The 20,386-nt window shown below is 38.3% G+C and overlaps 1 protein-coding gene across 1 annotated transcript in view; it reads right to left on the minus strand.

Annotated features, from left to right (window-relative positions):
- Nucleotides 1–20,150, minus strand: part of PARL (presenilin associated rhomboid like) — a 41,867-nt gene extending 21,717 nt beyond the window's left edge. The window contains exons 1-4 of the mRNA XM_010976207.3: nucleotides 19,990–20,150; nucleotides 10,792–10,987; nucleotides 10,182–10,322; nucleotides 7,448–7,496 (exon numbers count right to left, since the gene is read on the minus strand). Of these exons, the coding sequence (XP_010974509.2) occupies nucleotides 7,448–7,496; nucleotides 10,182–10,322; nucleotides 10,792–10,987; nucleotides 19,990–20,114 (511 nt within the window). The 5' untranslated portion in view covers nucleotides 20,115–20,150. The remainder of the gene's footprint in view (nucleotides 1–7,447; nucleotides 7,497–10,181; nucleotides 10,323–10,791; nucleotides 10,988–19,989) is intronic.
- Between the last annotated feature and the right edge of the window lie 236 nt (nucleotides 20,151–20,386).

Genomic DNA, 20,386 nt, shown 5'->3' on the forward strand with positions numbered 1-20,386 from the left:
AAAACAAAAAGAAAAATAACAAGTATTGGCAAGGATATAAATTGGAACTCCTGTACATTGCTAGTGGGAATGTAAAGTGGTGCCGCTACTGTGAAAAATAGCTCAGCAGTTCTCAAAAAGTTAAACATAGAATTAGCATATGATTCAGCAATTCCATTTCTACATATATACTGTAAATATATATACTCCAAATAATTGAAAGTAGGAACTCCAAACAGACTTGTACAAGAATGTTCTTAGCAGCATTATTCACAATAGCCAAAAGGTGGAAACGAACCAAATGCTCATCAACAGATGAATGAACAAAATGTGATGTATACACACAATATTATTTACCCTTAAAAAAATGATATTCTGATACATGCTAAACCTGGAAAACAGTATGCCAAACAACAGAAGCCAGACACAAAACCAGATTTTATAATTCCAATTACATGAAGTAAAGGCAAATTTATAGAAACAGAAAGTAGAATGGTGGTTACCAAAGGCTAAGTAAGAGGTGGGGGAAATGGGAAGTTATTATTTAATGGCTACAGAGTTGCTGTCTGGGATGATGAAAAAGTTCTGGAAATAGATAATGATGACAGCTGAACACTGTAAATATATTTAATGTCACTGAATCATACACTTAGTGGCTAAAATGATAGATTTTATGTTATGTATAGTTTACCACAATAAAAAAGATACAAAAAGATAATTGTAGTTGCTGATTCATTAGAAAAAAAGACAGGCAATAAACAAACAGCATCCTCATACATTACCTAAGTAATGTAAAATGGTACAGCCACTTTAGAAAACAATTTGGCAATTCTTCAGAAAGAAAAAAATTGGGAAAACTGGATAGCCACACTCAAAAGAAAGAACTTGGACTCTCACCTGACACCATATACAAAAATTAACTAAAAATGGATTAGAGGCCTAAAGGTTAAGACCAAGAACTAGAACACTCCTAGAAGAAAACAAGGGGAAACCCTCATAAAATTGGACTTGGCAATGATTTCTTGGATGTGACACCAAAAACACAGACAAAAAGGCAAAGACAAATGGGACATCAAACCTAAAACCTTTTGTGCAAAGGACACAATCAACAGAGTGAATGGCAACCTACAAAATAGGAGAAAATATTTTCAAAGCATGTATCTGATAAAAAGGTTAATATCCAAAATATTTAAAGTCAAATAACCTTATTAAATGAGCAACAAAGTCAAATAACCTGATTAAAATGAGCAAAGAACTTGAATAGACATTTATCCAAAAATGATAATCAAATGGCCAACCAACATATGAAAAAATGCACAACATAACTTCACAGAGAAATGCAAATCAAAATCACATAATATGTCACCTCATACTCATTTGGGTAACACCCATTTTAAAAAACCCTTAAGCAGTAAATACCAAGTGTTGGCAAGAATGCAGAGAAATCAGAGTCCTTGTACACTGTCAGTAGGATTGTAAAATAGTGTAAACGCTACGGAAAACAGTATGGAGCGTCCTCAAAAAAATTAAAAATAAAACTACCATATAGTTCAGCAATCCCACTTCTGGGGATATATCCAAAAGAACTGAAAGCAGAGTCACAAAGAGATTATTTGCATGCCCATATTCCTAGCAGAACTATTCATAATGCCAAGAGGTGGAAACGACCTGAATGTCCATTGATGAATAAACAAAATGTAGTATATACACATAACAGAATAAATTATTCAGCCTTAAAAAAGGAAGAAAATCCTGTCACATGTTACAACATGGATGAATCTTGAAGACATTATGGTAAGTCAAACAAGCCAGTCAAAAAAGACAAGTACTGTATGATTCCACTTATGAGGTATCTAAAATAGTCAGATTTATAGAAACAAAAAGTGGCATGATAGTCAACAGAGGTGCCAGGAGGAGAAAAGGGGAAATCGTATGATGGGTATAGAGCTTCAGTTTTAAAAGACAAAAAGAGTTCTGGAGATGTTTCATAACAATGTGAATACACTTTACTGAACTGGACACTTAAAAATGATTAAGATGGTACATTTTATGTTTCTTACCACAATCTTCAAAAAAGGTAAACAGACTACCATATGCCCCAACAATTAATACTCCTAGATACATTAGCAAGAGAAATGAAAACGTATGTCCACACAGAAACATGTGCATAAAAGTCCAGAGTGGCATTATCATAATATTAAGCCAAAAAGTGGGGGAAAAAATCCATCAACAGATGAATGAATAAACAAAATCTTACATAACTATATAATGAAATATTACTTAGCTGTAAAAAGAAATCCATATTGACACATTCCATGATAGGTGATCCTTTAAAACAATACACTAAGAGAAAGAAGCAGCCACAAAAGGCCTCATACTATGTGATTCCATTTTTGTGAAATGTCCACAACAGGCAAATACATAAAGAAAGAAAACAGATAAGTGGTTCTCTAGGCCTGAGAGGGTAGGGGAATGGGAATGGCTACAGGGTTTCTTTTGGGATAATGAAAACGTTCTGGGATTAGGCGATGATGACAGGTGCACAACCTTGTGAATATAATAAAAAGCCACTGAATTGTATACAGTTGACCCTTGAACAGCATGGATCCACTTATACACAGAATTTTTTTGTAGTAAATACTATGGTACTACACGAGCACAAGTTGGTTGAATTCACAAATGCAGAACTGTGGGTACAGAGTGCTAATCGTAAAGTTATAGGCAGATTTCAACTGTGTGTGGAAGGTCAGCATCCCTAACTGCTGTGTTGTTTAACGGTCAACTGTACTTTCAAATGATGAATTTTAGGATATATGAATTATACTTTTTTTTTTGTTTTTAAGGAAACAAACAAACAAAAAAGATACACTGATCTGGGGACACTGCTTGGGGTTCAGGGACCTCAATCTATTTTCCTCCTTAGCCAAGAAGGGGGGTACAAACTATTTTTCTCTTTTCCTAAAAAGACTATCCCAATTGAAGTCCAGTAGCTAAGTACAGCATCGCCTATGTTTCTGCGGTGGGTCAGTTCACCCCTCCACAGCTCCTCTATCTGAAGGAAGCTAGACCTGGCCAGTCCAGACACTGACAAGCACATACATCCACAGCAGCCAAAGAACTGAGCTCAAGCGGTCCCTACCTCAGGTTCCCTGGGAACCAGGACTACACGCACATGGATCATTTTGTTGGCCTCACACAGTGGCTATAATTTCTCTTCCTGGGAATTATCCAAAAAACAAGTTAAGGACTGGTGTCACAGCTTCCTGGAATGAGCAGGAAATCCAGAAAGACTATCCATCTTCCATCCTCCTATGGAAGCAAGACTCAAGACAACCTAAATATCCATTAATAGAAGACTTGTTACTTGTAGTATTCATTTGCATGGACTTCTACAATGCCATTAAAAAGAATGAGCCTGGGGTGCTAGTAATTTCCATTTCTTGATCTGAATGCTAGTTATATGGATGTGCTCAGTTTGTGAAAATTAGTTGTACATCTGACATACACATATCACACGTCAATAAAGTATTTTTAAGAAGCATACAACAGACTTACTTATACTGACAGGAAATATCCTTTAAAATATCAAATAAAAAAAAAAGGTGTAGAGGAATGTGTATAACATGCCACCATTTGTGTTTAAACCATAGATAAATAGATATAGATGTAAATGCCCATATATAAATAGATGCTTTGGAAGAATACACCGGCAACTAAAAAGGCAATGGTTATGGGGATGAGGATAAAAGTCTACAGTTGAGAGAGATTTTTCACTGTATATATTCTTTAACACTATTTTAATCTGTTACCATGCACATTTATTCATTTTACAATGACAAAGACTAATAACCCAAGTAGCCAAAAAGATCTCCACTTCTTCCCTGAGTGCCAGCCTCCTACCTTGGGAAATTTGCTGCAATCTGGGCTGTGAATCAGCACCCAGATACCTGGGATAAAGGAAGGTAGTGTGGTTTACCAGAAAGGTAAATTAGTGGTGGTTTGCTGTAGCAGAAAGTGAAAGGGTATTTTAAAAAGCATATTATTTGAACCAAGGAGTTTGTTTCCCATATACTTCCTTTTTAGCTGTGTGATCTCAGACAAGTTATTTAACCCCTCTAAGCCTCAGTTACCCCATGTGAACAATGAGGATACCACTAACAGTGCTCTTAAGATTAATAAAAGGATTAACAACAATATGTATGTTTGTAAAGTAACCAGCATAGTACTCGAAGCCTAGTTGGCACTCAAGCATTAGTTTTGTTATCCTTTCCCCAGAAATAACTAAAACTAAAGAATTAAACAAACAAACAAACAAACAAAAAACCTAATCCTCGTAGAGATAGAAATGCAAAGAAAAAAGAACAGACTTTAGACGTTGGGGCAAAAGGGTCAAGGGCCTGGGGTATAGCAGTGCCTGAGCTTTGGAGCTGACAATAGATACAAACTAGGAGAGTAACTGGGACACCGTCTTCTTGATCTTCTTCCCATCTTCATCCTCCCTGTCCCTCTCCTCATCAGATACAATAATTTGGCAGGTTCTCCCCCCTCAGTTTTACCTGAATCCCAATATAGTAAAGTCAGCATTCTGCTGACCTAACAGGAAAACATGACGTGTGCCTCACAAGTATCTCTAAAAGCTACAAAGGTAGAGGAAACACTCTTCTGGGGGGTTAAAAGCCCTGCAGACCAAGGCAATAGAACAGGAGACTAGCTAAAACGTACAAGCAACAGGGTCAAGTCTTCCTTTGATGAAGGCTACCTGATGTTCCCCCTTCATCCCACAAATACCAACTGAACTTATAAAAACTTTTTCATAGCAATGTGAAGTTTGGGGAGATATTTCTGTGTAACAATGAAGATTAAGACCAAAAAACAAATCAAAAAACCCTAAACCAAGGAAAAAAAAAAAAGATTAAGGAATTAAGACCAGTTCTCTGGCAGAGCTTGAAAACGTGATTCCCAGGGACAGTTTGAAACAGAAGAATCAAGAACTAGGGACTTCAAAACTGTTATCAGCTCCAAGTAAGGGAAGTTTTTCACCTCACCACTGGATACTACCTTAATAAAATAAATTATAGGTACCCCTTATGATCTGAACTGTTCTTACCCAAACCTAGGCACCAAAGAAATATGGATAAATTTGAAACATCCCTTACTACCTCAAGTTCAGGAACCAAATACATTTGGATAAAACATTTTGCTGTCTGGACTTGCTATAACCAAAATCTTGCCATCCAAATTCAAGAACACATTAGATTCAGATAGCAAGGAATCCTTTTATGAAATGTTTGGTGTAAAACTGAGAAATCTTTAACCTACTAAAGCTTTCATGCTGCCACTGTCTAGGTGTGAATACCAGTGAGCAAAGAGGCACACCAGTGAGCTTTGAAACTTTCTAGGTCAGTGGCCTCCTAAGGAATTAACAAGGTGTGGGGGGGTTTGTGTTTTGTGTATGTGTGTGTTTGTATTTTGAAAGAAAATACTCATAGAACATCTACAACCCAAGGAAAGGGAAGTGGTACAGAATGAATCTGTGACCCTATAAATCTATCCTCAAAGTCAGGAGCTGAGCCAACCTCACTTAGTGTCAGCCTAAGGGAAGCAATAGGGAGAGCTCAACCAGGTCCGCTGAACAAACTGGCATCTCTGAAAAGAGACAAGACATAACTAAAGCACAAGTTCATTAGCCACAGAAATCCAAGCATCATTAACAAGTATTGTGAAGCTAGAGTCACTGCTACCAGAATAATTATTTTCTAAAAGAGGAATCTGAGATGACACTGAACAGATCAAAGAGCATCTCCTCAGCCTCTATAGGTCACTTAGATAACCTGACAATAAGTATTTAGGATCTTTAGCGTGACCACTCACACTTACGTGGTTCAAAGTATTCTACACTCAAGCTGCTAATTAGATCACAACGTCATTTAAGAAAAAGAATTCTGATTTTTATTTATCTCCAAATTACCAACTTCTCTGAATAAACTACTTACTGGCATGAAAAGGTTTTAAATTCTGATCCCAGGTTTCCTCAAATGTTAAATGACAAAACCTTTCCCATCTTCAAAGAACACTAGGTATCAACTAATTGTGAGATACTTTGAAAATACCAAAGGAAATCAAAACTTTGCTACCCTAAGGAAATGCTGTTAATTTTCAAAACAAGCAAAGAAACAAACAAACAAACCCATTAATTCCAATGAAAATGTATGTGTTGTTACAGAGCTATCTTTGAAATTACGTTTTTATTTTAAAAAAGACCCCCAAAAATGAAATTATCCTAATTATCAAGACCTCACTGACTAATCAATTCTACAGTATGACAATATACTTTGAAAAAAATATCATCTTTTGATTCAACATCCCATTAACATTCATTTACCCACTAGATTTTAACTGAATACTTTTATATGTGCCAGATATGTCCCAGGAGCTATAACAAAATGAAAAATCTCATCACTGTCCTCAAAGATGCTTTATGTACAAATACATAAGGCAAGTTGTGTTATAATGATTAAACAGTAGAATGAGTTCAGAAAAAAGAAAGCACTTCCTGCAGGAAGCAATGTCTAAGCCATACGCTTGAAGACTGGATTAGGTTCCACCAAGGGGTCAGAAAATTAAACCTTCCAGACATAGGAAATAGTCTGAATAAAGAAAGATAAGCACCTTTTCTCCACTTAAATAGATACGGAAAATTAAGAACACCATTAAGTCTAAACATATTTGAGAAAAAGCATTATTCTGCTATTTCTCTGGGAAGATATTTTTCCCCATCTGCACAACTGTTAAAGAACTATACAAATGCATTTCCCCAAATTTCTCAAATAACTAAATCCATACAATATTGTACAAGCGATACCTTGAAGAGCCAGATCTGTCTTCCATAAAAATTAACAAAAAATAAAAATAAAATTATCATGGTGATATACATGTTATGCTTACATTTAAAGAGAATTCTATAAACAGCATGGTGTACAAAAGAGAAAATTGGCTTTAGGATGAGACAGATCTGGGTTCTCAAAGTCAGCTCTCTTACTAGCAGTGTGAGCCTCAAAAAGTTCCTTCTCTGAAAGTCGGTTTCCTTATCTGCAAAAAGGGAGATATCTACCCTATACACAACCCTGTGACATAGGAAGAGAATACGTATAAAGCATGCTGCATAAAGAAGGTACTTAATCAATGCCTCCTTTAGTTACTTTAATGGGAAAATAGTACTCACTCATAACCTATTTCACAAGCTAGCATTTTACAGCATCTAGATCAAAATTAGAAAACAGCTGACTCAGAGCCTCATGTACACCTTTATGCCACGCTGCTTTCAAACTAACGCATTAGCCTGAAGGTACAGAAACTTCTTCTAAACCACTGATGAGCATGGTACAAAAGCCATTGACTGTGACATACTGTACCTTTTGGTTTGATTTCTCTTCCCTTGAATGGCTAAAACGTGTAAGCTAACACAAACCTGTCACAGTCCGCTGGCCATCACTTAGGTTATTCCACCACTTGTTAATCTAAAACAGAAAGAAAACTGCACATGAGTATACTTTCAGGCTAGGTAAATGAGAAACCACAAAGAAAAGCTTTGTGCATAAATGAGTCTTCATTTTTAAAAATCTACTGAACAACAGACGCAACAAATAGGTGGTAAAATGGAAAGCGCACGTGTTTTACAGCCAGACAGCCCGCATTCTCTACCCAGAGCCACTGATCAGCTCTGTGACCTCAGACCAATTACTTCTAAACTTCAGTTTCCTGTTATGTAAAATGGAGATAGTAACAGATACCTAGCAGTACCACTGTGGAATATCAATAAAGTAATGTTCCTAGCACACTATCAGATATAGATAGGTATCAAGGAAGTGATTCTTTACCAAGGCCCAATCTAGTTTTAAAATTCCAACCGAGAATATTCTCCACTAAAATTGCTTTTTTTTTTTTTTGAAGGTGTAGTAACAGTACTGAGGTTTACAAAAAGAGAAAAGTTCAATATTTCAGGGACACACACTGAAATTTTTATAGATGAAATATGCCTAGAATTTGCTTTATAGTGATCAGTGGTGGGGAGGGAAAGGAAAGTAAGGGGACTAGATGAAATAAAGTTGGCTATGTATCGATAATCGTTGATTTTGGACTACAGGGGTTCACTATACTATTCTCTTTACTCTTTTTACTTTACTTTAGAAATTTTCTATGACTAAAGTTCTTTTAATTAAAAAAGCTATGTTTTAACTATGAAACTGAACCAGACTTTGTATACTAATATAGAAAGAAATCTAAGATTTAAAAAAAAGTTACAGATCCATATGTATATTGATCCATATACAATAAATGATTTCATTCTTGTAATTCAGTTGACCCTTGAACAGGGGTTTGAACTGTACCAGTCCACTTATACACAGATATTTTTCCAATAAATAGGTACCACAGTATACTGCACCATCTGCAGTTGGTGGAATCCACAGATGTGGAGGGACAGCTGTAAAGTTATATACATGTTTGCCACTGCATGGAGGGTCAGTGCCCAAACCCCTGCGTTGTTCAAGGATCAGTGTATGAACTCTCAGACCTTACTCACTTCACGTGTAGTAGTGTGGCAAGGGTTCCCAGAACTTTCACTTCCCATGTTATATTTGTGTTATTTCAGTTTTCTTTAAATTAACATGGATTTTATATTTTATAACCTATCATTTAACTGTTTTAAACAAATCCATTATTGGATGAAGGTTATGTATACTGCTTGTGTCATTTTCACCATTCCAAGGAACAATTTGGGTATCACAGTGCAGGTATGCTGGAAACCTGCAGCTTTCTAAGGGATTCAGGCTTATGGAATAAGTCAGTATTACTATCTTCTCAAACAGATTGTACTGGATAAAAATTACCGCTAATTATTGCAGTTTTTACCTGCAAATATCGCAGCCATTGTTCTTCTGACATAAAGCCTCTCTAGAACAGGTAGAGCTCATTTTCTTGTGTCTATGGGGAAACAAGGAGGAATGAATCCTTCTCCCTACTTAGAGGAACCTTCAACCAACATTAGGAAAAAGAAAACCCAAAGCTGCCCTCTCAAGCTCTCACTGGCCAGGATTAAGTTCCTAGGAAGGAGAAAAATAAAGAGGATATCAACTCTCCAAATTGGAGAGACAGTGTGTCATAAAGAAAAAAAACATGGAGGTGCTTGAAAAACAAATGGACCTGGATCCCAAATTAGCCTATGGCCTCAGTGCTAAGTATTGCCAAATGAAATAAAATATGTTTTATCTAAAAGGCAATATTGTTTGCAGATACTAACTACTATATTTAAAATAGATATACAAATTTCTTATGTATAGTGTAGGGAAATATATTCAATATCTTGTAGTAACCTATAGTGAAAAAGAATATGAAAACAAATATATGTATGTATGTGTATGAGTGACACATTATGCTGTACACCAGAAATTGACAGGACACTGTAAACTAACTACATTTAAATAATAATAAATTAAAATAAAAGGCAGTATTGTAAGAAAATCAGAAGGCCATATGAAGTAATAAAAAGTGCGAAGGGTACACTCAAGTGATAGAGGTCCTGGGTTCAATCCCTAGTACCTTCTCTAAAAATAGATAAACCTAATTACCTCCCCCTGCCCTGCCAAAATAAAAATAAATACAATAATAAATATTTTTCTAAAAAGTAATGAAAAGCTTTATATTTGTACTCTTTCTTGCATCTGCATCCCCTGAGCACAGTTAAAACACTCAACAGAGAGTATTTACCAAAGGTATGTAAACATGTCACTGAGAAGCTTTATACAATCCACACAGTATCTCTACCCCTTGGGCTTAAGTATCTTGAAACACTCCCTGTGATTCTAATATGTACTCTAAACTAATCCATCCAGATGATGCAAGTAAAATACTGGCCCTAACTAGGGCTGGAAGAGGTTCTAACACATTAATTTTGACAACTATCTGTAGTGATTCTTGACACATGTGGGTAAAAGGACAAACTTCTTTGAACACTGTAGAGAACAGCACTGCCAGACAATATAAAAATTTAATACACTGCAATGAAATAATTCTAAAGAAGTATACTAAGTGCAATGACTTCACATCTTCTGGTAATGATGCCATTAACTGAAAACACTTCATAAATAACCAGACTTCAAAAACTAATCAACTAGAGCAAAAAAAAAAGCCATGTTTATCTTTACCTCCTTTCTGAAGTCTCCTTCCTTTTGTGGTCTTATGCTATCCAACCAATCAGCTTTTATACCATCAAAATAACTCTGGACCCTGGATTTCAGTGATTCATACTGCCAAATAGCAGCTGATCCAAATGCACATCCTGTAAACTACATAAAACAAACATATTACAAAATAAATTTAAAAGAGAAATAGATCTATACATAGTTCCAAGGACAATATTTCATTTTCACTGCTTTTTACAAACCAACAGAAGGAACATCTAGCACAGTGAAACCTATTAAATGAAAAGAACATTTAATTGTTTCCCATTTTATTAACTTCACAGTACCCTGGGGCCTGTTAACAGAACTTCTCCAATAAAATTCAGAATACCAACTTAGTATCACTTGCAATGTTATACCAAATAAGAGGCCCATGAGTTTTTTCTCCAGGGCTTACATAACTGAACCATCTCTAATAGCAATTATAAATTCATGTTATCTTACAATCATGACCCCAGATCATTTTGATTCTCCTTCCACTGACTTGACTTTAAGGGAACCCAAATAGAATAAACAATATGTTAACACTGCACCTGCAGCAAGGTAGGTAACTTCTAGTGATGTGAGCTCTTACCCCAACAGTAAAAAACAAAGGCTTTATAAGAGTCCTTATAGGATAGGGAGAAGGATAAAAGACTGTTTCTTCTACAGGAGGAATCAAAGCACTTCTCTTGTACGATTCACTACTTGTTCCTGTATCTGATCTTCGAGGTTCAACTTTCCTGGGTGCTTTTCTGAATCCACATTTTTGCTGAATAAAAAAGTTAAACCTACAGGGGAAAATAAGAGATTAGAACAGAGCTGCATCTTGCAAACACCAACCTCTATGAGACTCCCCACTTGAGCTACATCATCACCATTTCAGTTAGTCTCATGCTGTAGCCCTGAAGAAGCCAAAACTCCTACTCTCAGATAGGACTCAGTCAAAACAAAGAAGAGTGCCCTTCTGGAAAAGGAGACACACAAACCACAGCAACTTTAGAGGGAACTTGTTTGGGTCGTGACTATGTATCAATCAACAAAATAATTTGCAGCCATCCTCAACACAGTTTGCAATCCTGTAAAACGCTGAAGAACCACAAAATGTGGTTTGAATTAGCACAGAATGGCTTTGTTATCTTGTTTGAAGTTTGGTCAAATTTCAGAACAAACATTTAAATCAAATAATGATTTCCTTTTATAAGTTCTGACCATTGCAAATTGGTGGATTTTCCCCCATCTTGCCCCTTATTTCCAGTTTGGGGGACACCCACCAAATGTTCTATAAAGGGTCCTTATAGCTTGACCTCCTCGAAACATCTGACACTACCAATCACACCTGTCAGCGCCTGTACAGTAAGACTGTACTCTCTGCTTTTCAAACTCACTTTCCTGATGGCTTCCCTGTCTCTCCTGTCCTGATATCCTGATAGATAAGCTTAAAGACTCCAGTAGTTCCCATTCTCCATTCAAAATGAACCCATATAAATTTGTAAAGCATTTTTTTTCTTTTGCAAAATAGTAACTTCCCCCAGGTGACCAAGTAGAGGGCCCTGCCTGTTTGTTCTCACTGTACTCTATACTATCCTTCTAGACTCATAAAGTTCCTTGAAAGCAGAAATCAGACAGGTGTTCTCATCTTTGTAATCCAGCCCCTGAAACACTGTTTAAATAAAAGAAAAAATTCATTTCTGTGGCCTGAATGACTTCTAAGCAAGTAAATGATTCAAATATACGTCTTTAGTCCCAGCCTTAATTTTCTTCTGTTTTCAACTATACATTGAATACTTCCTCTTGGATATGCCCCCATTACTTTAAAACCAATATATTCAAAAGGGAACTCATCCTCCTCTACAAACAGCTCCATTTTCTGACTTCCTTATTCTTTCTGTGGGACCACAGTTCTCTTAATCACTAAGGTTAAAAATCTAGATGTCATCATGGAGTTCTCTCTCTCCTTAATTCTTACCATCTATAACAACCAACTCTGTCAAATATTTTTTTCATTCCTAGTCTAACCCCTTACCTTATGCCTAGATTACACCAACAATGGACTTAACTTCAAACATTTTGTTTTAACATGTTGCATGTTCTTTTTTCCCCATATCACTTTTCTGCAAACATTCAATACTTCCTCAAATGCCCTCTTAGAGGGCCAACAGTCTCTCCTTAATTCCAATACAATTCCTTAGCTCATCCCTTCTGGCCAGGAATACTCCACCACTGCCTGACAGATCTCATCATCCTTTCTAGCCCAGTCCCACCACTTTAAGCGACAGCTGCACAGGTGTACATATTTGTCAGAATTAATGGGCTGTACACTTAATACTTAGACATTTTACTATATGTAACTTATATTACAATAAAGTATCTTTAGCATTGGTATAACACCCAGGTGATATCTAGAAGGCATTTGAAAACAATCGAAATTCAGAAAAATGGTATAGCTATTAATACTGCTATTACTTGCCTAGAATGCTCTTTCAGTCAACACTCTGAGTCCATGTCAGGGTTCAACTTCTCAGACATCACACGGGGAGGACGGATGATGGTGATAAAGTAATTTTCCTTGAAATTTTGAATAATCCACAATTTATACCTCCAAATAAATGCTACCCTTTTCAATGAAATCTATTTTGGAAAGCAAAGCACTTATTCAAACTAAATAGCTCTGAACTCCCTTCAGAGCTTGTTACCAGTCTTTTGAATATCTGTTAGCAAATACTGTTGAAGAGCTAATCCCAAATCTATTTCTGTTGCCTGCTTTTCCTGCAGAGGCTAGGAAAGATAAACATCTTAACTTTTCTGGCCCCTCCTATGGCTCAGGGAAGCCACAGCACAGAGTTCTGACAAAATGAGACTTGAAAAAATTTTAGAAGCCTCTTGGAAAGTTTTTGCTTATCTGATAAAAGTGGAGGTATCACTAATTCCACACCCTTCCCACCTTCTTTTTGCCTTAAAAAAGGAAGTAATGCCGAGAGCTGGGGCAGTCATCTTGAATGCCAAGAGAAAGGCCAAGGTACTCAGATACTAACCTTGACATTTTTTGAACCACTAAGCAAAGACAGTAGCTACCTACTTCCAAGTATCTTATGCTCGATAAATACACCCTCTCATTTATTTAACCAACAATAAATTAATTTACAGCCAAAGGCATTCCTAACTGATAACACTTTTAAAGTGGCAGATGTTAATCCTTTGCAATTAGATTTGGTTTTTATCAAACATTCTGAATTTACAGCTAGGTCTAGTAAATAAAATAACAATTAATACCATTTGGAGCCCAAAACCAAAGATGCAACAATGTAATGGGAATATGTTTCCTTTAAATGTTTCCTTGTAAAGAGTTACAAGTTTTAACCCAGTGTTGGTTTCTGGCATTTTTTTTTCTTTTTAGACCAAGAAATATGAAGGAAGTGATTCCTTTATATTTCCAACAGCTTAACACTACAGGATATGTACTCAATAGATTCTAATGAAAGACTGTTTCTTCTATAGCTCATCAACTCATTTAAAATTCCGAAGCTCAATGCTTGAAAAAGGAATACAAATAAACCAGGCTGGGAATATATATTTGAAGCAGAATAATACTTACACTGAGAATCTCAACAGAAGTGTAGGGCTGAGGACACCAAGAACATGTTATACACATTGGCCCCAGAGTTAAGTTCAGATGCAGAATATATATGTTAAGAGTATACATATATATTAGGAATTGCAGTCGGACATACAGAACTTGTTGGATAGAATTCAGTACTGTGTCTTGGCTCACTGAACATCTATTCCGATTACCTGGGGTACATTCACATGCTGCAGGGACTAGAAAGCTAAAAACTATTTCCCGGGTATCCTTTTGGTTCTAGATGTGATCAGGGCTTGTTAATCAGACATATCAGCACAATACCTGAAGTCAGAACTGAGCTTAGTGAGAAGGTGGGACACGAGGCATCAATTTTGCTAGTGAAAATAACGGTGGAGGCAGCACAGCACTCACTTGGGTCAGTAGATCCTGATGTGGCAGCAGCTTCCCCAGTTGTCTCACATACTACTATGTAACAAATGCCCCCAAACTTAGTTGCCCTAAAACCATAATTTATTATTTCTCATGATTCTGTAAGTTAGCTGCCCTCAGCTGGGCAGGTCTTACCTCGGGTCACTCATGCAGCCAGTCATTTGGCTGCTCAACTGGAAGTGGAGAGTCTATGATGGCCTTACAACAATATCCAGAGCCTCAGTACTGGTTGCCAGCTGGCCCTCTCGCCAGATAGCTTCTCAGTAATATCTAGTCTAGCAGGGGCTTCTACAGTGGCCATGGGAGTGTTCCAAGAGAAAAAAGGCTAAGGCTGCAAGGCCTCTTGACACCCAGACTCTGAAACCGTACACACTACTTCTGCACATGCTACTGGTCAAACCAAGTCACAAGGCCAACTCCATTTCAAGGAATAGGGAAACAGATTCCAGCTCTGGATGAGAGGAGCTGCAAATTGTGGCCATGTTTTTTTTTATCTACCACATTAGCTGTGGCAAAGGGAGTTATGACTCCAAAAGCTTAGTCTGGAACAGCAATTCTCAATGCTGGCTCCTGAAGAGTAGCAGAATATGCCAGCCTGAAACATCCCTTTGGCATAGGGATTATTTTGAGCTGAAGGCAACTGAGAAGCAGTAGATATAAGAAAATCTCTCTGCGCTGCTCCATCTGCCTAAAAGCAGGATATACACTTACAAAGGTGTACCTGCTCTCCCTTCTCTACCAGGAAGAACAGAAGTTAATCAGGAGACAACGCTAGACCCTTATGAGCCCAGAGAAAGTACCAGAGGAATCTACATAACAAACTTTACTAACTAGTGCTGATCTTCCATCAGTTCCCTCATACATGACCTTCCCACAATTTGCTGCTCTAGAAACTTAAAGTCCTCTTCCTTTGTCTTGTCATTTCTCTAAAACTTTGTTGTTCTTTTGTTAAACTGCTATATAAGCCCAAGTTCTCAAACATCCCTCTGGGTTACTCATCACTGGGTCCGCCCATGTGTGTTCATAAACTTGTTTGTTTTCCTCCTACTGATCTGTGTTTTGTTAGTCTAACTGACAAGGCCCCTCCAGCTAATGAACCTAAGCTTGGTAAACGGAAAACAACCTTTCCTTTCCTATACTACACATTAGAATTGCCTGGTGAGCTCTTAACAAACTATACCATGGCTCCACAATGAGCCAATTAAATTAGAATGTCCATGGGTAGGACTAAAGCATCGGTTTACAAGCTCCCCAGGTGACTCACGTGCAGGAGGGTTGAGATTTATCCCAGGTGTGGGTGGAACACATTGTCTATATACATTTCACCTGGGGATCTTGTTAAACTAAGCTTCTAACTCAGTAGGTCTGGGGTGGGTAAGTCTGAAAGTCCGCATTTCTAAACCATTTCTAAAATTAAAGACTGACAAACTCTGGCCTGCAGACTGAATTTGGCCCTCCAGCTTAAGGATACTTTTTGCATTTTTAAAGAGTTGTTTAAAAGAGTATCTGACAGAGACCTATATAGCCCTATTCTCCATCTAGCCTTTTACAAAATAAGTTTGGCAAACCCTGTCCTAAACTGCTGGTTCATGAACTACTTTGAATAGTAAGGAGCTAAAACCTATTCTCCCAATCTTCCAACAACATTTCTACTTAAATTACAATGGTTATCTACAGGTTAATCCTATCCAACTAGGATTCAAAAAATAGGATTTGTTAAAAAACAAAGAGTTCCAATACAAAAGTTTCACTAGGACTGACAGTGAGCATTTCTGGCTCATTCCCAGCATCCACATCCTCCTCCCTCTCCTAAGAGCACCCTGGAGTTTCCAGCCATTTGGTTTGGAGAGACACATCAAGCGACTACTGACAGGCTTAAGCCAACCTACACAATCCATCCCCTGGCAACTTTCAAGGGGTTCGAAGATGGACACGTGTCCCAAGTCAGGCCAATAGTTCAGTGAAATTCAATTTCAAGGTTTTATTTGTAATATTGGGAAAGAGAATTTCTTCTGCTGGATTTGAACCTAGAAGTATACAGAATCAAGAGATGCTGACAGCCATCTTACAACAATGAGGAGATCGCATACTGAGAGAATAAAGCCAACATTTAGGAAGCAGAACCAAGTAATGGAAAATGGAGTCCTGGTGACAAACTGGAACACGAGACCTGGCCTCACAAGAAGCTAGTCCCACCTCTCAACTTTTTAATAGCCTAAGACAGTAAATTTCCATATTTGCTTAGGTCAGTTAAGAGCTGGGTTTTCTGTTGGTACAAGGATGCTTTTAGATGTAATAAGTACTTCATCACACATTATATGACAAAGTACATTCTCTGTCCTTGGGGAGATGTTAGGTAGTTCAGACAGAAATGAGCACTGGGCAGGGGGGAGAGGAAGGGGAAAGGAACAACCCAGAAAATGGCAGTGTGTCTGCATTCAGGAAAAGACTCCAGAAATTTTTATTTTTTCTAAATGAGGGCCAGAAAAAGAAGCCAGTTAAAAATCAAAGCGCTGCAGATGCACATGGGAGGGGTACCTGGTATAGCCTGACCCAATGAACCTGCCCAAAAGGGGATGGACATGCCAGAGTGCAGGGAACCTGAGTTGTCAATCAATCAATCATGAAACCAGGATATAAAAACAGGAAAAATAAAGGAAAGGCGCCGTTTTTCCTCTCTTGGATTGGCCCGCTCCCAATTCTCGGGAGTGTACTTTCACTATATTTTTACTTCACTAATAAAAATTTTGCTTATATCACGCTTTTTGTCTCTCGTCAAAAATTCTTTTTTTTCCTGGTGACTAAGAACTGAGGTAATTCTTATTTCCCTTTTCCCGGTAACAGAACTTTCATGTTTCTTAAAATGCAAAACCAACCAGGGAAAGCAAGATAAATGTCTTTAATTGCAAATGTTTGAGATCATATTTAAAGGTTTAGGTTTTTAAGCTCTAACTGTTCAGATGGTTATGTAAGTTGGAAAAATAAAAGACCTGAAATAAGTTTGGAAAACAAAGTGAAACAACACAATAAAATGAATGGGGGGGTGGGATGGGAGAAGGTCACTAGAGATATATACTGACTCATGAAGACAGACTTTTTGCTCTCTGCTTTGATCCACCTGCCAATAACTAGTGATTTGTGAAAGCAGTCCAAAATGCTCAAAGTGGGAATATATCATGAATGCTTGAGTTACCACTAACCACACAACTGTTATGGTTCTATTTAATAACATCCCATAACCATTAAATAGAAAAAGTCATATCTATATGTTTGTTGCCTTAATGGTGAGTGAGGTTAACAGTCTCGTGAATTGTTTTCAACAGTGTGAGGATAAAGAACGCCACTTAGATACATGTACGAGTCAGCATTAATGTCTATGTTACTAAAGATTTGTGTGAATAAATTGAGTACAAATGGCCTAGTGTACAAATGGAGATGAGATGTGTTCAAGTGTATACACAATAGATTCATCCCACTTTAAAGAAAATAGTTGTATTTAGGGAAGAGAGAATTCTATGTAAACTCTTGCATGCCAAAGTTATGTCCTTCAAACCCATCTCAAGTTAACAGATGGTGAATTAAACAGAGGAAATAATTGAATACACCTGATTTACTAATTTGTCAAGCATTTCACCTAAATATATATTAAGACTGACATCCCAATGTAAAAAAATTTAAGCTCTACGAAAGCGCTACAATTATCTACTTTCTTCTCTTAGATAGTTCCATGCAACTGACAAATTGCGTAGGTTTCTTTCAAGCCTAAACCATTTTTCAGAAGAGTTGCCACAAGTTTGATAATGGTAAGGTCTCTAAAGACCCTAAGTGAGATTTTCTTCCTCTATAAAGGGTCAGACAATAAGTAGTGTAGCCTTGTGAAGAACAACTTAAATCTTTGTCACATACTATTTCACTTTGCAACCCTTTAAAAACGTAGAAACCATTCTTGACTGGCTGGCTGCCTTGGGCCTACTATAGTGGGTGGAAATTTTGCAGAACATCACCACCTGTAGTTCTGGTTAAAAGGAAAAAAAGCAGGGAGGTGGGGTACAGCTTAGTGGTAGAGAGCATGCTCAGTATGCATGAGGTCCTGAGTTCAATCCCCAGCAACTCCATTAACAAAAATTTTTTTAAATGTTTAAAAAAAAAAGCAAATTCCCAGCCACACTTCAGGCCTATTTCACCAAAATCACAAAGACTGAGCCTAGACCTCTGCTTTTTAACCATATCCCTGACTTCATTTCTCTGCATACTAGTTTTAGGACCACTAGAAATGACAGCAGACCTAATAAAGTTGTATATAAGGAAATTCATACTTATTTCCAGAGACAGTACGTATACATTATTTTTCAGGCTTACCTACAATGGCGTATTTTTAAATGCCACCACAAAAATATCCATTTCAAACTTCACATATAAATGACAAACTTTAAAAAATTTTGATGCCAATCTTCAACATCATATGTATTTCAGTTTTTTCAAATGGTCTCCACTTTTTACCAAGATACCTCATTAATTAGGTTGTTTTCCTTTCCCTTCCTAACATAGCTTTAGTATTTAACACGTGTTTTTTCCTTATACCCATATTCACTTTTCTTCCCCATGCAATTTCGACTGGGATTTGTAGTAAAGAATGGTAATCAGGACCACTAAAATGTACCACCACCACTACCCCACCTCTTCATTCTCCATCTCCTCGGGAGTTTAAGATGAGTGCCTGAGGCTGCATGTTTCAGTGGATTATGAAGTTAAGGTACAATGTAAACCAGTTTTCCACAAATCCCTGATCTACTCACTTCGGTGCATGTTTATAACTACAGGTTCTTCCACTCTTCCCCACCCTCTCCTTCTAACAGGATAGGGGCAGGGCCTGCGAAATAACAGTCTACCAATACTCCAGGTGATTTTTAAATAAAGCAATGACTCCGCCATATTGGAGCCTCAATTATTTTCCACTGCCTAGCCCGCGTGCTGATAAACACTTCATTTTCCTTGCTACCATCAATCATGTGGATTCCAGGCACTCACCAACCAAGTCAGAAACTGGGAAAGCTGAAACTCTCAATCAAAGAACAGGAAGAAAATTCAGAGCCAAACACACATTAGAATCTTAGTTTAGGGATTTCTCTCTTCTCTCAATTTAGAGTTGAATTATTCTAATGCAAAAGCAGCAAATACGGATAGACCATACTCTTCACAGTTTCTACTCGGGAAGAGTCGAGTAGTTTTCTTTCCAAGCTATCTGGAAAGCAAATACTCCACTGTCTCAACTCTTTAACAGAAAAGCCTCTCCTACAACTTTGCAAAAGGTAAAGCCCGCCTCTGACTCCGTCTTCCTTTATGAGGTTCTCTAAACGCTAAAGGAGATGACTTGTTACAAAACAAAGGTTTTATAGACTGACAGAGAATAAAATCTCAGCCCTGCCATACTACTAGCTGGGCTGTTACACTCGCTCGCGGGATTATGAGGCGTGGTGTGTAATTAGCTCTCAGATAAGTTCTCCTTTCCGGACGGTCCCTCCCAAAGGGAGAGGGGCCAGCGCGGGCTCACGGAGAGCTGGCCAGGGCTGGTCACTATGCACCCGGGGCAGGGTGGCGCGGCGAAAAGAGAGGACTGGACGGAGGTGAGGGGAAAGGGGGACGGAGGGAGAGAGATGGGATGGGTGTGGAGAGAGGGAGAGCTGGGGACAGCACGGGAGGCCCGCACAACCTCCGCCCCTGAGGATGCGCGGCCGGAGCCGAGGGCACGGAAAGCAAGAAGCCCGGAGCCGTGGTCATTACCTGCGCCCCAGCAGCCTCGGCGGGGCCAGAGCCGCAGTGAGCTCCTCGCAGCTGTGGCTGCCCGCCGGCTGAGCCCATGCCTGGCCGCAGCCCCAACCTCTCTGCGCCCAGCCTCGCCACGCCATCTTCCCAACCTCGGCCCAACCATGGCCCGACCTTACTAACCCCGGCCAAGAACCACTTCCGGGGCGAAGGAAGAACCATAGAGCACCGAAGAGCAGCCTAGAGCGCCCCCGTGAGGCCCAGTCCAGGTGCTACCAACCGGAGGCACAAGAACCAGCGGTTCTCCCCGGCCTGTCCAACCTGGACACGGGAGGGGCGTGGGCGAGCTCACGACCTCCACCCGACGTGGACGAGACATAGAGGAAAAAGAGGAGGGAAAACTAGTATTCATTGA

The sequence above is a fragment of the Camelus dromedarius genome, chromosome 2 (genome assembly GCF_036321535.1).
Source record: "Camelus dromedarius isolate mCamDro1 chromosome 2, mCamDro1.pat, whole genome shotgun sequence".
In the NCBI taxonomy this organism is placed as follows: Eukaryota; Metazoa; Chordata; class Mammalia; order Artiodactyla; family Camelidae; genus Camelus; species Camelus dromedarius.